The 17,558-nt window shown below is 33.1% G+C and overlaps 1 protein-coding gene across 8 annotated transcripts in view; it reads left to right on the top strand.

The window, feature by feature from the left end:
• MIPOL1 (mirror-image polydactyly 1) overlaps window positions 1-17,558 on the top strand; it is a 305,074-nt gene that overhangs the window by 153,457 nt on the left and 134,059 nt on the right. For 6 of the 8 annotated variants that reach the window (XM_020285781.2, XM_012767045.3, XM_012767052.3 and 3 more), the window contains one exon: window positions 2,441-2,548. The exons of 1 other annotated variant lie outside the window; for it this stretch is intronic. In XM_020285781.2, coding sequence (XP_020141370.2) covers window positions 2,441-2,548 — 108 coding nt within the window. Of the gene's footprint in view, window positions 1-2,440; window positions 2,549-3,158; window positions 5,731-17,558 lie in introns of those variants that run through there. One more of the 8 variants, XM_076004085.1, reaches the window with a different exon arrangement.

Below are 17,558 nucleotides of genomic sequence, written 5' to 3'. Positions count from 1 at the left end.
CAGTTCTCCTCCGCAGCCTCCTCCCATGCAGTCTCCCGGGGTCTCAGGTACCCCTGCTTCCGGCCCTCATCTGCTGTATGCTCGCCTTCTTGCTTCTTTTTTCTAATTTCTGCTAGAATCTGTCTTTTCTGCAGAAACACTTTTTCTGGCAGTGTTTCTCGTCCGCCATCTTGATTCTCCTCCAACCTTAAATATATTTAAATATAAATCACAAATATGTATTTGACAGGAACATTTATATATATTTTTACTAACTGCAAAGCTATTCTTTGGTTGAGAAAGTTTGCATCCTACCTGGGTCAATGTTAAATTTAAACCTTATAAAGAAGTGAAAATAAACTCAACATTTATTTCTAGAGCAAGATGAATGAATTCTCTTTTTATTTTTGTATCATGTAGATGAGAAAAATTTCTTTTCATGTGTCATTTCTAGTTTCCTTGGAATAAAAAGAATAGGTGGTCAGACAACTCTTGACCATGCTTCTTCACTCACTCCAGATATATCTCTCTTTCCACCATCATTCCTCTTCTTATATATTTTTTCTTCATTTTTGGCTTACAAAATTATGTACCTAAACACACCAGACTCAGATGTCATCTGCTCCATGAAACATTCTTTTTTTCCCATAACCAAAATAATCTACCTTACATTTCAGATCATATTTAGTCATTACATTTTTAATATTTATCTAAATAATTCTGTATTAGATTAATTGAACGTGTGAAGGATAATTCTAGTAGAGAATCTGTCTATTGTCTCATTTGCTGCTATGTCTTCCTCATTTTGGGGGCTCATGATTTGTGTTTTCACTAAACATATTTGTGTTTTATTTGCATTATGACCAAATATTTTGATTGTTAAGGCTAAAATGGAACAGAGACAAAGTTTATAGATCATGTGTCCCCTCCAAATAAAGCCAAATGATACATGTCACAAAGGTTTCACATGATGTTTTTTAAAAAATGTGATAGATGAATTTAAAGTTGTCATACAGCACATGGTAGAATGAGCATGACAATATAAAAGGATCTGCCACTGATAGAGACTATCATATTTGCAGAATTTGGCTTCAACAAAACTATCTGGTAAATTAATATTAATTTGAAATGTCTTGATTTTGTGGTTATTTTTTATATATAAATGTGTTTTTGTTTTATAATTGTATTATATATGCATATATGCATGAGATGTCTATACTCAATTTTATATTTGTGTATAAACATCATAATGCAATTGAAGTATCAGGAATATGATGTAACTTTTTCTATTAGAAGGATTTGTATATTACTCGAAGTTGGGGAATATTGATACAGGTTACATAATGTTAAGATAAGCAAAAGAAATCAACCTTTGAGTAGTAAGAAATGCCAATTTGGATTACAGCTACATCTTGATTGTATCATAATTAATGATTTTTGATTCATTATGACAAGTAGCCATTTGTTAAATAATCTAGAAAGAACTTTGTCCACATCTTAAATCAATATGTGTACTCATTGGTTATTACTTAAATATCCTAATTTAAAAATAGATAAATTAAGGAGCGATTTTTAACTTTGTCCTAAAAGATGGGTTGAGCACTTTATTCCTTTAACCAATCTCATATTGTCCTGATTTGCAGCATATCATTTTATAGCATGTGTAACTATTGTGTAAAATGTTTTATATATTCATATTGAAATCTTATATTCAAATTACAAGATATTTTAATAATTTTTTGGACATACATACTTCTATTAGCCCATTTATACTTTTACTTATAATTTATTTTTTACTTTTTTGCTTTTGTTCTCTCATACTCTACTTGTATTCTAAGTAGGTGAAAGTGTTATTTCACATGTTATCACTTGTTTAATTAAAAGTGAGATTTATTCAAAACAGGAGAAATTGTAAAAACACTCAACTCTTTATCTGTTTCCAAGTCTTGTGGCACCCTGGTTGTTGGTTTTTTCCTGATAAAATTGTTTGTTCAGATATTTCTAAAAATCTGAAATATCTCTGAATGTATATTTTATAATTTTTATTTTAAAATATTGATAAAATTGATCCTAGAATATCATATTGTAGTTTATTTACAATCTAGAAGCATGCTTTTTAGAAGCATGCTTTTATTCCACAGATAGATAATCTGAACCATTTGGTTAGAGAAGAAAATGGTTTTAAATATAGTTTAACCTTAATTTTATGAAAGTAAGTATTTTTATGATTTGTATCATAATATTTAGATTAGCAAAAAACTAACTGAAAATTGTAATTGAATTACCAGAAAACTATAAACAGTTTTATTTTGTTTGCATTTAACATTACTTTTACCATTCTTGTTTCAAAAAAACCCTTGTCTTATAGAGAATACAATGATATTATTTACGTTAATTCGTGTGGCTCAGTGAAAAAAATGCTATAACTCCTTTACTTAATGGGATTCTTCCCCTGCGGCAGTGCAAACGGCTAGAGCAGGAGCTTCATCATCTGAAAGAGCAGAACCAGACTTCAGCAAACAACATGAGACATCTGACTGCTGAAAACAATCAAGAACGTGCTCTGAAGGTAAATCTCCATTCCTTCTTGCAGGCAAATTAAGGTTGTAAGCCCTTGGTGCCAGCTTTCTGTGCTGCATATATCAGTTGTGTACATTTCAGCAGAAGTGAGCTGTGGTGTTTGCCAACAACCCCTTCTTTAAACACAGATACAGCACCCTTCTGTTATGGTATTATTTTATTTCATGTATGTGTACATGAAAACAACATATTTTCTGAATTTTGAGTGCTGGTATATTAATAACTTTTGGTACATGTTTATTCTGTTTTTATATTATTACCTTTTGTAGTTAATAAAAAGTAACCATACTAAAAGAAAAAATTAAATCACGGGCCTTTGCTTTGCATCGATATTTATTATAATAATTTTGTTAAATGACTTGTAGTTTTAGTCAACCACAGAACTGACACTTCTTGAATAATATGTGGATATGTTTGGTAAATGAAGGAGTACTTAGAATGTTACAACAAAAGAGGAAGAAAGATAATAAATTTAACTATAACTTGAAACGAGTGAACTGTACATTTCATGACAAGGAGTTTAATCTCCTTGTAATAGAGATCCAATAATCATGAAAAAGGACATTATTTCAATTCTACTAATTATATTTTTTCTTCAGATCCTTGTGACTTCCCACTCTACTCTTTGTCTTTGTTCCAGTTCCTAGTATAATGTGACATGGTAGTGGTTTCTACCTTCAAGGTGCTTGCGTTCTCATTAACAGATTGAAAAAAGAAAATCCATGGGAAACAGAAAAGATTCATCATTGTTTTTATTGTGCAGTAAGGAAAGATTTGCCACCAAGAAGATTGTATTGTACTTTGTTGTCTTAAATTCATTTTTTGCTGTGGGTTACAGAGTAATATTATGGCATTAGCAGTTTAACTTACTAAGCCAAAATCATCTACCAAAATTGAAGAAAATTGTGACATTTTAATGTGGAAAATACTTTTAATCTGTCCAAGTAGTATAAAATTTGGTAGAAGTCAATTTTTCCACAAAATTTATATAGCTTCATTTTGAAATTCTTAGTTGTGGGCTTATAATAGCTTTGTTATTATTGTTTAATGTGCTTTCTCTTACTTCTATTGAATTTTTAGATGGATAGAGCAGAACAATAACTGAGAAAGGGACAAATTATAGATTACTGTGATTCTTGTTAATTACCTCCGAGGAATTTAGTATTTTATGAAAATGAAGTATAATCATTTTTAAAATCTATACTTGCAAAATAGAAAACAACATTGAAAGGCAGCTTCCATAATGTGTACTAACTTAGTATCGATGTTAGGGGATAGATTTCATGTGCTCAATGTGATATGGCTATTTCCATTTAAAATGGGATCTGAGGCCAGTACAGTGGCTCATGCCTGTAATCTCAGCACTTTGGGAGGCCTAGGTGGAAGGATTGCTTGATGCCAGGGGTTTGAGGCCAGCCTGGGCAACAGCAAGACCCTATCTCTACAAACAAACCAACAAACCCTGTCTCTGCAAACAAACAAACAAATAAATAAAATGGGATCTGAAATAAAAATTCATGGTCTTTATTGTGGCATTCTGGTTGTGTGTTTCTGTTCAATTTAATCAAATGGCAGCTACTATTTATGGAGAGAAATAGATGAACATTTCTTTTAAAAGTGGAAGGAAGTAAGTAGTAGACCAGAAGAGATGTGGAAGTTCAAAACAAAAACCAAACCCCCATAAAATAGAAATCTCTGTAGACTAACTAATTTAAAATAATATGTAAACGTAACTACATTTTTAATCCTGATGAATATATTAAAATCTTCTCTAGTTGCTCATCTTTTTTTACAAAAGTCTCAGATTTTTCTATTGTCTTTTCATCCTTTGTAACTTTATCCATTATCTAAGCCAGCTTAAATTCTTGGTAGAGTGAGGATAGGAGGAAGAATTAATTTTTTTAAATTCTCTCATCAACTCAATCTGTAAGTTGCCATATAAGTGATGGATGATAAGTTGATTACCACGCTATATGGTGAGTAAGCAGTTTGTCTTCTTTCTGAGCAATATACTTATCTTTTACAACTCATTTATAAGTATCATTTTTTGTTTATTAACTGATTTAATATTTAGTATCTAAATGAGCATTAGAAACAATTTTTTAAAAGATCACTGTCTCCAGAAGCTTTCAGTATGCCAATATTTCTACCATTTTATTATAAATAGTACAATTATTCATATCACTAATTAAGGTAAATTTGAATAGGACAGGAACTGTAAAGTTCATATTTTCTTTCATTGAATTATACTGAAATTCCTAAAGGAAATAGTTCTAGAGATATATTTGGAGAAAAAAAATCAAAGTTAATGGTCGTATATTACATACAACTTTTCAAAGTGATGATTATGGCAAAATCAGTTACCATACACAGAAATACTTTTTAATAATCTAGTGTCATTCAAATAATAATGTCTTTGTTTATTCTAATAACCAGAAAATTCTTTCTAAATTATGCTTATGATATAGTGTAAGAATAGATTTTTGATGATCATTTATAAGTATTCTTTTTGGAGTCACATGGAATTACACTAGCTAAATTTGCTAGAAATGGCACTGTTTCTCCTGTTTTTATGTTTTCAATTTTCCCTAATAACAAGTAAAATACAGTGGTACCAATAGGTTAAGGGACTGAATTAGAGTGATAATAGTATATACCCTGAGAGTTACTTTAAAAAAGAAAACATTTTTTCTCATTTAAAATAAATTTTATCCACTTATGTTAAAAATTTGATTTCTTCAAGAACACATTTTTGGACATTTAATTTATTTTAAATGAATTTAGATTAGCCATAAATATTCAGACAACAAACTTGATAAGAAATTTCATATACACTGCCTTTCTTTCCTTTTTCATTTATTAATTTACTCTTTCTCACACACTGTTAGCCTCCTACAGTTGGAGTTTTCCAGTGTAATTCCAGTGAAAGCAAATCTTTCTTAGATAAGTGACCTCTGTTGGTTAATAAACCTGTGATACTTATTATTCATTATTTTACTCAACATCCCTATCAACCTAAGAATAACACATTTCAATCTTACTGGTTCCCTCCCCCTTGAAACACATACAGTTTTCTATTACTTTATGCTTATCGCTTTTCTCTTCTTTCATTTTCTTCTTAGTTTTGATTGCTGGTGTCTCTTTTTCTACCTAATTCTAAAGTATAAATATTTCCATGGATCATGTAACTAATTGTTTATTCTTTTTCTATATATATTTTTTAAATTTATAAAAATTTTAAATGAAACAATTACATTCTTTTTTTTTTTTTTGAGACAGAGTCTTACTCTGTTGCCCAGGCCAAAGTGCCGTGACGTCAGCCTAGCTCACAGCAACCTCAAACTCCTGGGCTCAGGTAATGCTGCTGCCTCAGCCTCCCAAGTAGCTGGGACTACAGGCATGTGCTCACCATGCCTGGCTGATTTTTTTAATATATTTTTTTAGTTGTCTAGCTCATTTCTTTCTATTTTTAGTAGAGACTGGGTCTTGCTCTTGCTCAGGCTGGTCTCGAACTCCTAAGCTGAATCCTCCTCCCTCGGCTTCCCACAGTGCTAGGATTACAGGCATGAGCCACCATGCCCGGCCTGTTTCTTTTTTAAAAAATGTAGACTTTGCTTTTTAGAGCAGTTTTAGGTTTACATAAAAATTGATCAGAAGGTACAGAGAGTTCTCATATACCCGCTGCCACTACACACACACACAGCCTCCCCTACTATCAACATCTTGCACCAGAACACCACATATTTTATAGTCAATGAACCTACACTGACACATCGTTATAACCAAAAGTCCATATTTTACTTTGGGGTTCACTTGGTGTTGTACATTCAGTGGGTTTAAATAAGTGTATAATGTCAGGTAGTAATTATAGTATGCAGAACAGTTTTACTAACCAAAGAAATCCTCTGTGTTCTGCTAATCATCCTTCCCAACTCCTTATCCCCTGGCTACTTGGTCTCCTGCTCTAACTTTCCAAACTTGTTCATTCTCCAAACTATCTGAAAAGAACCTTTTATCTTACCATTGGCTTTGGCTAAAATTGTTGAAGTTAGTCTTGACTCCTCTCTTTCCCTTACATTGCACATCTTATCTGTAAACAAATTTTCTCAGCTTCTACTTTTAGTACATATCAAAAATTTAGCCACTTGTCACCACTTTTTTTGCTACTGCTGTCTTCTAAGCCTCTATCACCTCTTGCTTAAATTATTACAGAAGCCTCCTAATGGTCTCCTATTTCTGTCCTTGCTATTCTTTATTCTTAGCACAGCTTTCAGAATGATCCTATTAAAATATAAGTTAGATTACATTACTCCTCTGCTAAGACTCTAACTGTGGCCTACCATTGCACTCAGAGATAAATCTACAAGATGTCTTGGTCTGACCCTCCCCTTATATAATATAATACTGCACTTTAGATGTACTATCCTCTTGCCGTTCCTCCAACACCAGGCAAGCTTATGTCTCAGGGCCTTATACTTCCTATTCCTACTTCCAAGGAACACTCTTCCCCCAAATATGAATACAACTCAATTTTTATCTTCTTCAAGTCTATTCAAATGCTGTCTGCCAGTGAGGGTTCCCTAACTAACCTGTTCTATATTTCAATAGCATACCCCTATCAGCATTTTCTCGGTCCCCTTCCCTGATTTATCTCTGAAGTACTTGTCAACATCTTACAAAGTATATATTTTGTTTATTTGTGGTATTTTAATCTATTTTTTTGATAGGAGTGAAAGCTCCATGAAGTCAGAGATTTTTGTTTACTTTGTACACTTTCTGTATCTATTGATAGTATTAAAAATATTTGGCATTCACTAAGTCAAAGATTGTTCTTCTGACCAATCAGAACAGATGCCAGCTGTCAAAAATTTGAATGGCTGTACTTGTACATACCAGCTAAAAACTAGCCCTGGCTATATCTCCTACAAAAGTGCCTGGCACATAGTATCCATTAAATAAATATCTATTGAGTGAATTAATGCCACACATGCAATTTAGTATCCTGCTTTCCCTGCTTAATACTCCATAAGCTTTATTCAGTAGACTTAAATACTCTTTATAAATATCCCCTTGAAATTCTACATAATTTGCAACGTATAAATACACCATAATTTTAACTTTCTTTAAATAAAGTTAAATACTTAGGTTGCTGATAGTTTTGCACTCTTGTGAATACCGCTCTGAAAAATACTTTTGTGTGTAAATATTCAACCATATTTAGTGATCAAAAAATGTTTTTTAAATTTTTGTTTTTAATAAAGCACCTATTTTTAAAATTCAAATGGTTCTATAAGGGTTGTAAAAAAAATTAGCAGTCTACTTCCTCATCTACCTTACCTGATTTCTGCTTCACAGAAAAAAAATCACTTTCAACTTGCTTAGTTCTTTATTCCATATCCTCATTATATGCCTAAATGAAAAGCTTATATTATCTCTGGATTTTTCATTTTTAGTTGTTATTTAATGTCTTCCTACTGTGAAGATGAAGATATAGTTTTATCACCTTTTCATTAGTTCATTGTTTAGTATTTACATTGTTCTAAGTAAATATTCGTAGATGACCATATAGTAAAATATTTTTTTAAATATCTCAGTAGGAATTACATTTTATGTCATGATCTAGTTAATGTACAAACACATAAATATAAAACTAAAGCGAAAATTTGAGGGAAGGATACATACTCTCATGGCATATATATATATATACTTAGACACTCTTTACTCTAATTTTTTAAAAACTAATGCTGGTTGTGACCCTCTAAATTAGCCATGTTGGGATACAGTTTTCCCATGTATTTGTGTGTGTGTGTGTGTGTGTGTGTGTGTGTATTTCTACATGTCTTATAGAGACACTAATTGCCTTTGTTCTAAACTATGTTTTATAAGATATTTGTTTAGTAAATAGCGTTGGAAGGTAGAGATAGTATCTCCCTTTAAAGGAGAAGGTGTTGGCTGGGCATGGTGGCGCATGCCTGTAGTCCCAGCTACTCGGGAGGCTGAGGCAGTAGGATTGCTTGAGCCCAGGAGTTTGAGGTTGCTGTGAGCTAGGCTTATGCCATGGCGCTCACTCTAGCCTGGGCAACAAAGTAAGACTCTGTCTCAAAAAAAAAAAAAAAAAAGGAGAGGGTGTTTACTGTCCAATATAATAAAAATAAGGTCTTCCTCTGAGGCATAGGTTGGGCTGATTTACATGCATCATATTATAAAAGATTTGGGTTCCCTGAACATAGAGTTCTTCAGGTGTATTGCAAACCCACTATGTGTGCAGTATGCACCTGAGCCTCTCTGCAGTGCCCCCATGGGACTTGGGGAGCAAAGGGAACCAGTGCATAACATTTATGCTATTTGCTGTACCTGAGTAAATAAAGTCCTTATCTGTGACCCAGAATTCTTGTGTCTTACGCCATCATGAATGAAGCTGTAGCTGGCTAAATTTTGAGCTTGCAACTAGGGTAAAATTCTCAGACTTTTCACAATTCTTGAAAAACCAGGTTTCCTTTCTTTTTAATATTTTGCCTTTCTCTGAACTTTTAGTTTGTTTGTATACTGTGTATCTATTACTAATACATCCATGTATCCTCTCCTGTTAATGCATGCAGGTACATCAGGTGACCTGAAAATATTACCTTTTTTGAAGAGAATCTAGAGTGATTGCTTTATAAGACTGCTATACATACTGGTCTTGGAATCTATCTTCAATGTCATTTTGTGGATTCCTTTGGTTTCTCCTATATTGGATCCCATATTTTCTTGATTCCATTTTTTTCTTTTTTTGATTTACTCTTTCTTTCTTATGGAACACATTCTCTAATACCTTCCTGAGAAAGGATACGTGAGAGAGAAATTTTTTAAGACAGTACATTTCTTAAGGATAGATTATTCAGAAGCAGAGTACCTGGATAATAGTATAAATATAGAAATTCAGATTCCTGGACTCAATTCCAAGATTACTGAAGCAGAATATTTGAGAAAAGTACTCAGAAATTTTAAACTTTAATTTTATTATTTTAAAAACTTTTTAAAATTAAATTTCTTTTTCAGAATTTACATATTTATTAAAGCCATAATTAGATACCATATCAGACCTATTAACGTACTAAATAGAAAATACTGATAATACCAAATGTTGATAGGATGTAAAGAAACTTAATCTCTAATAACATTGCTGGTAAAAATGTAAAACAGTGCATCCACTCTGGAAAACTGCTTGGTAGTTTCTTACAAAGTTACCTTACACTTACCATACAACCCAGCTATTGTACTCCTGGGTCTTTATCTCAGAGAAATTAAACTTTATGTCCACATAAATCATGTACACAAATGTTCATAGCAGCTTTATTTGTAATTGACCAAAACCAGGGAGAAGCCAGATACCCTTCAGTGGATCAGTAGATAAACCTCCAGACAATAGAATATTACTCAGCAATAAAAGGGACAAACAATACATGCATTATTCAGATGGATGTCAGGGACATTATATTGAATGAAAAAGCCATTCTCAAAGGGTTAAATTCGTATGATTCCATTTTTATATAACAGTCCCAAAGTGACAAAATTATAGTGATGGAGAACAAATGAGTGGATGCTAGGGGTTAGGTAGGGGAACAGGATATAACTAATAAAAGGTAATAGGAGCCAGGCACATGGCATGCTTCTGTAGTCTGGCTGCTCTGGAGGCTGAGATTGGAGGAGGGCTTGAGCCCAGGAGTTCCAAGCCAGCTTGGGCAACATAGTGAGAGCCCATCTCAAAAAAAGAGGAAAGAATTTCAATGTAACACTTCTGTATTCCCATTGTGGTGATACTAAAGTGTCACAGAATTATATACTAGAAAGGAAGGAAGGGATGAAGGGAAAGGGGGCAGGAGAAGGAGAGTGTGTAAAAATGGGTGAAATCCAAGTAAGTTCTGCGTGCCTGCATCTCCAGGGACACTATCTCTGGGCTCCTTTCCTGCCCTTGATATTTCTCATGAGCACCAAGTAGAGATCTGTGTAAAAAAGCCTATGAGTGAGTACAGACTCCCCTTTGTCATATGTTCTCAGGAGTTCTGAGTAGCAGCTAGCCTCATGTCTTTCCATGCTCTACCCTAGGTAAGCTAGTTCGTTCATTCCATTTCTCCTTAGATGCTTGTTCCTCCTTGTAATTCAAACTGCTTGATTCCCCTGTGAGCTTGGCTCTCTAATGGGCTCCTGAAAAGTCATGACTGTACTTTATTCAGCTTCTCTTTTTTTTTTTTTTTTTTTTTTTTTTGAGACAGAGTCTCGCTTTGTTGCCCAGGCTAGAGTGAGTGCCATGGCATCAGCTTAGCTCACAGCAACCTCAAACTCCTGGGCTCAAGCAATCCTGCTGCCTCAGCCTCCCAAGTAGCTGGGACTACAGGCATGCGCCACCATGCCCGGCTAATTTTTTCTCTATATATTAGTTGGCCAATTAATTTCTTTTCATTTATAGTAGAGACAGGGTCTTGCTCTTGCTCAGGCTGGTTTCGAACTCCTGACCTTGAGCAATACGCCTGTCTCAGCCTCCCAGAGTGCTAGGATTACAGGCGTGAGCCACTGCGCCCAGCCTTCTCTTATTGTTAATGTACAATGATACTCATTCCAGCTTTCTGCGTATTAGGAAGAAGCATTTCATCTACTATTTGTATTTTGATAAATGTTTTGTCATATTAATGTAGTTTCTTTCTAGAATTATTTTTCAAGAGGTTTTGTTAGTAGATTAACAAATTTATATTGAAAATTCCTTGAATAATTTGTTGGATTTATTTTGTCATTGTTTTCCTGAGAAGTTAAAAATTACATTTATAAATGTGTGCTCTGATATAGTACTTACTGAGTGCCAGGCACTGTTCCTAATTGCTTTACATATATTAAAGCATACAAAGTGACCTTATGAGATAGGTTGTACAACCATTCCTATTTTATAGGTGAAGAAACTGAAAAATATGAATTAACTAACTTGACCAATGTTATGGATAGGAGTAATGGGTGAACCTCAGATCTGAACCCAGGCAGTGTGACTCAAAGTACACATTCTTGAACATGAATGAAATTGACCTAGAGTTTTACTTTTTTGGTACTGCATCAGGGGTTTTTTTTATTTAGTTTTGTTTTTGATATTTCACTAATTAAGAGTGAGTTATTTAGTGAAATATCACTAGCGAAATAGTGATATTTCGCTAATTAAGAGTGAGTCAATTAAGAGTTGACTATTTTCTTCATATGTTCTAGGGTGTGCATGTGTGGGAGTATGTATATGTGAATATAAATAGATATATATATATATTTGTTCTTGTTTTTTCCCAATTTTTCCTGTTGGTTTTTGTTTGCTTTTTATTTTATTTTATTTTATTTTATTTTATTTTATTTTATTTTATTTTATCTTTTTTGGTATTTTGTTTCTCTTTTGGGGTGGTGGGAGGTATTTCAAAACTTTGAAATAAAAAGTTTAATGTTTTTCAGTATATTCACAGATGTGTTCAGTCATTACCATAAGCTAATTTTTTAGAACATTTCCAACACCTTTCTTCAAAAAAATTCCATACACATAATCTGTCATTCCTCATTCCCTCCAACATCCTTCTAGCAGCCCCAAGCAACTACTCATCCACTTTCTATCTCTATAGATGTGGCTATTCTAGATATTTAATATAAAAGAAATTCTACGATATATGGTCCTTTGTAATTGGCTTCTTCCACTTATCAAAGTTTTTAAAGTATATCCACATTGTAGCATGTATCAGTACCTCATTCCTTTTATTGATAAATAATATTCATTGTACAGATATACCATATTTTGTATATTAAGTCATAAGCTGATGAACATTTACATTGTTTACTTTTGGGGTTTATGAATAATGCTGCTGTGAACATTTACGTGCAATTTTTTGTTTGGTCATGTTTTCATTTCTCTTGATTATATACCTAGGATAAGTTTTCCAAACTTTCCACATCCTCATCAAAACTATCCGTTTTTATTATTGTTATTATAACCATCTTAGTGAGTGTGAGGTAGTATCTGATTATACTTTTGATTTATATTTCTTTAATGACTAATAATTAGGAAAATATTTTTATATACTTATTGGCCATTTGTACATCTTCTTTAGAGATATTCCTGTTTTGACACTTTGCCTGTTTTTCAGTTGGGTTATTTGTCTTTTTTATTATTGAGTTATAAAATTTATATGCTCTGGATACAAGTTCCTTGTCAGATATATGATTTGTAAATAATTTTCTCATTTTGTGGGTTGTCTCTTCACTTTTTTGATAGTGTACTTACTTTAACACACAAAAGTTTAAAATTTTTATTAATTCCACTTTATCCATTTTTTTTCATTGCCTGTGCATTTGGTTCTGATCTAAGAAGGCTTTGCCTAACTCAAGTTTACAGAAATTTACACCTATGTTTTTTTTCTAGAAGTTTTATAGTTTTAGCTCTAACATTTAGATTTATGAACAATTTTGAGTTAACTTTTGTGTGTGGGGTGAGGTGGGGGTCCTAATGAATTCTTTTGTATGTGGATATCTGGTTGTCTTCATGTCATTTGTTGAAAACACTATTCTTTCCCCATTGAATTGTCTTGTCATCCTTCTCAAAAGTCAATTGACCATAAATATGAGGATTTAGTTCTGGGTTTTCAATTCTATTCCATTGATAATATATCTATCCTTATGCTATTATCATACTATCTTGATTACCATTGCTTTGTAATAGCCATTATATCAAGACCTGTGATTCCTCTAACTTTGTTCTTTTTCAAGATTGTTGTGGCTGTATCAGTCTTGATATTAAGCGTAATGAATGATATAAATTTCTACCTTTAACTGTGGTCTTAACAAGTTTAAATTACATTGGAATGATCTTGCCTTAAATAGAATTCATTTTTAAAACCATATGGTCCTAGTGCCTTTTTACACAGTGAATTTTTAATTTTTTCTGTTGTTTCTATGTGTCCATCTACTCCTTAAGTCAATTTTAGTGGTTTGTGTATTTGGCTAGGAAAGCATCCTATGCCTCTGACTTATCAGATTTTGTATCAAGGAATTATGGATAATTCTCTTGTTTTTTAACCTCCTCTATTTCTATGTCACTGTGCCTCATCTTTGTTATAGCATATATTCGTATTCTCTTTTTTTGTCCTTAGTCTTTCCTGGGCTTAAATCCATTTTGTTTTCTTTTAATAAGTGTTTAGTTTTTATCAATCCTTTTAATTTGTTAAATTTTCTATTTCTATTTTCCTTTTCATTATCTTTATTCTCTTCTTTTAATTTTTCCAAGTTAATTAGCTCACCTCAGTCCTTATGTTAAAAATAATAAAATCGTAAGGCTACACATTTACTCTGACTATAATTTCAGCTATGTCTCATAGTTTTTGAAAGGATCAAAGGTTTTCTTTTTTAAAAAATTATTTTCCTAGATAGTAGTTTGTTTCTGTTTTTATTTTTGGTCTGATCCAGAGTAATTTAGGAAATGAATTTAATAACTTAAATTTCTATATTTTAAAATGTATTAATTTTTTCCTTGCCAAGTAATCTACTATGAATGCTTTCATTGGCTTAAGTAAAAAAATTATTCTCTGTTCTCAGAGTATGAGATATATATTCAATATGCCTATATTCAATGAGTTTTATATATATGTGTATACATATATTCAACTGAAGTCACATTTTTAAGTACTCTATACTAAGCCTGCCACTATAATTCTTTCTTTATAATTTTCTCATAATTTCTAGGAATTTTTTGCTTTATACATTTGGCTGCTGTATTTATTGTTTGTTGTATAAATATTTATGACTGATGCCTTCTTAGATTATACATATACATTTTATCATTATTCTTCTTTGGACTGCTTAAATCTTCAGAACTTTATGTACTTTTTTCTTATATATCACCTGCTTGCTCCTCCCCTTCCTCCCTCCTTTTCTCTTCCCTCACCCTCCCTACCTCCCTCTCTGTTTTCTTTCATTTCCAGTTTAATGGTGCTGCTCAGCAGTAATTTTGCTACTGAGTTAATTTATCTTGCATCTGATATTTATGACCCCGGTTCTCCAGTAAGAAACTAAGTTTCCTCCATTCTCAGATGTACTTTAATTGGAAGTGATAGCCCTGTGGTCTCAGTCCTAACCAATAAGAATATTAAATTCCCTTGGCCACAGGGATTGTTTCAGAAATGGACACATATAATTGAAGCCAGTGATTCCACACTTTTTTCCCTCAATATTCTTATGCATATATTTTGAATAAAAATGGAGTAACTTATAATCTGTCATGAATATCTTTCTCTATCTATAAATCCAGATCTGCATGATTCTTTTATTGGATCTATAAATTCCAGTGCCTTGATACATAACATTTAATTTTCTCAGTCCCCTATTTTAGAAATTTTGATTGTTTCCAGCTTTTCAGTATCATAATCAAAATGTTGATAAATACTCTTCTATGTATATTTTTCCCTCAATGCATAAGTAACCTACAATGGGAAGTACAGTTTCAGGAAATGGTTTGACAAGGAAGAGAATCATACCAGAGCTTGTACAGGTTGTATTCAAACCATGGAAGTATATGGGAATATTCAGAAATCAGATTTAGTAATAGAAGAAAAATAAAAAGATGCAACAATAGTGAATTCCAACATTTATGTGATGGTACACAAAAATAAGTGGTTCACAAAAGAGACTGAGAAATAGAAAGATATGAAGATGACCAAGAGTTTGTTATCATAGAAAAAAAAAATTATGAATGTAGTGGTTCACAGTGTAAAATGCTATATAGAAGTCAAATAATATCAAATTGTCCATTTGATTTGCTAGTTAGGGCAGTGGTAGTAGCTTTGTTATACCACTTGCAGTTCAGAAGTGATAGTGGAAGCCTTCACTCCAGTAAATGGAAAGTTTAAAAGTAGACAAAATGTAAATTTTTATTGAGTGCAGCTATTAAGTATAAGCAGGAGGGTTAAAGTGTAATGTGTATTAACACTGAGGAAGATTTATTTTAAAGAATAGAGAGTTTTAACAAACCTTTATTGTTGTCTACTCAAATTCTTTTACCCATCCCCCAACCATTCACTTTCTATGAGAAATCTGCTGCATGTCTGTCTAACCCAAAGCTAGCTAGAGATCTTGACCTGTATGGCCTGGTTTGAAATAATTGATAGGTCAGATTTTTCCTTCCATAATGTGGAATTGGGAAACAGAGGGAATGGGCCAGTCAGCTTTGAATGCTGAACCAAATGATCATGAGGGTGGATAGGGCAGGGTAGGCTGCTATAGGCCACATGCAGTCTGAAGTTGTGTATGAAGTAGCCAGTTGGGATAGAGGAGAAAATGGAGTTAGTATATAAAGAAAACAAATTTATGAGCAAAGGAGATGGAGAGAGATTCTGCCTTGGTCCCTAGTGGCATTCTGTTCTCATGCCATACTTTGTTTTCCACTCAATAATTTGTTTCACTAAATAGTGTCTTTCTGTGCAAACAAGACCCTCAGCTAGACCAGGTTTATAGTCTTTGCATACCAAATGGGGAATTACTCTAATAGCATTTATTATGGGTTTTCTGAAATGAACAATTACCTTGAAGAGCAGCTCCATGGATTATAGCACCAGGAATAGCCAAATCATTGTAGCTCATATATTAATAGGTTCATCAAGTCCATCAAGACACAATAAAAACTGATGAGGTGCAGATGAGACAATAGTGAGCTATATAACCTCTGCCATGAAAGGAATACTGAATTTTTATGGGAAATTTCTGTAGAGATTATCGATGACAAACCACAAATGTAGTATTTACCATACTTGTATTTAATTGCTTTTAACATTGATTACTAATAATGTTTTTCTAATTTTGAGATTCATAGTATTATTTTAGGAATTCGATTTTTTTTTTGTTTTGTTTGGAGACAGAGTCTCGCTCTGTTGCTTGGGCTAGATAGAGTACAGTGGCATCATCATAGCTCACTGTAAACTCCTGGGCTCAATGATCCTTCTGCCTCAGCCTCCCCATTAGTTAGGACTATAGGCTTGCACCACCATGCCCAGCAAATTTTTAAATTTTTTGTAGAAATGGGGTCTCGCTGTTGCCCAGGCTGGCATCGAACTCCTGACTTCCAAGCAGTCTTCCTCCTCAACCTCCCAAAATGCTGAGATTACAGGTCTGAGCCACTTACACCCAGCCGGAATTTGATATTTTATTTTGAAAAACAATGATAAAAATGTAAAATCACATTGAAAGATTTCCTACAGGAGCTATTTTATACATTTTATACTTTTTTAAATGAGTAGTTGATAGAAGACATAAATTTTCAGTAGGAGACTGAATTTTAGGCACACTAGACAGATTTATCATTGTATGAATTGGCTTTGGATAGATCATGGAATCCTTTTCCAGTCTTTGTATCACCTGGTCTTTGGACCTGCTATTTCCTCTGACTGAAATGCCCTATATTGCTTATTGCCCTATTCCCTTTGCCCAGCTAATATTTATTCATCCTGTCTTCGGGATGAAGTTTTGTCATAGTACTCTTGTCTATGGTCAAACTGGAGAGGAATTTGGGTGGTAAAATGAAATTGTTTTAATAAGAAGATGAGCAATAAAGTAAACAAAAGTGGAGTGTATGAGACTTTTCTATGCCAGGCCTTCTTCCCAGGCTTTTTCTGGCTCTGCCCACATCAGCAGTAGGTATCTTCATCACTAGCCTTCTCCTAACCCTCTGTTCTTACCCCATTATCTTCTCCTTCTTCTCTTTACCTGTTGACTTTTGGTATTAATGGCCAAGAAGATGCAGAAGAGCAGATGTCCATTGTATATTCTGGGGAACGATCCCTTGGATACCTTTAAAAACAATACCTAGCAGATGTCCAGTTGATTGGTTGTTAGGTAATATAGATGAATGGTTCTTTATAAAGGCATATATTCAAATCATCAAAAGAATGTGTTCAGAATAATAAATCTGGGCCTGACCCAAAGCCTACTAAATTGGAATATCTTACTCTGAATATGAA

This window comes from Microcebus murinus, chromosome 6 (genome assembly GCF_040939455.1).
Source record: "Microcebus murinus isolate Inina chromosome 6, M.murinus_Inina_mat1.0, whole genome shotgun sequence".
Taxonomy (NCBI): Eukaryota; Metazoa; Chordata; class Mammalia; order Primates; family Cheirogaleidae; genus Microcebus; species Microcebus murinus.
The sequence above is the reverse complement of the archived record's forward strand: the minus strand, read 5'-3'. Positions and strand labels throughout refer to the sequence as shown.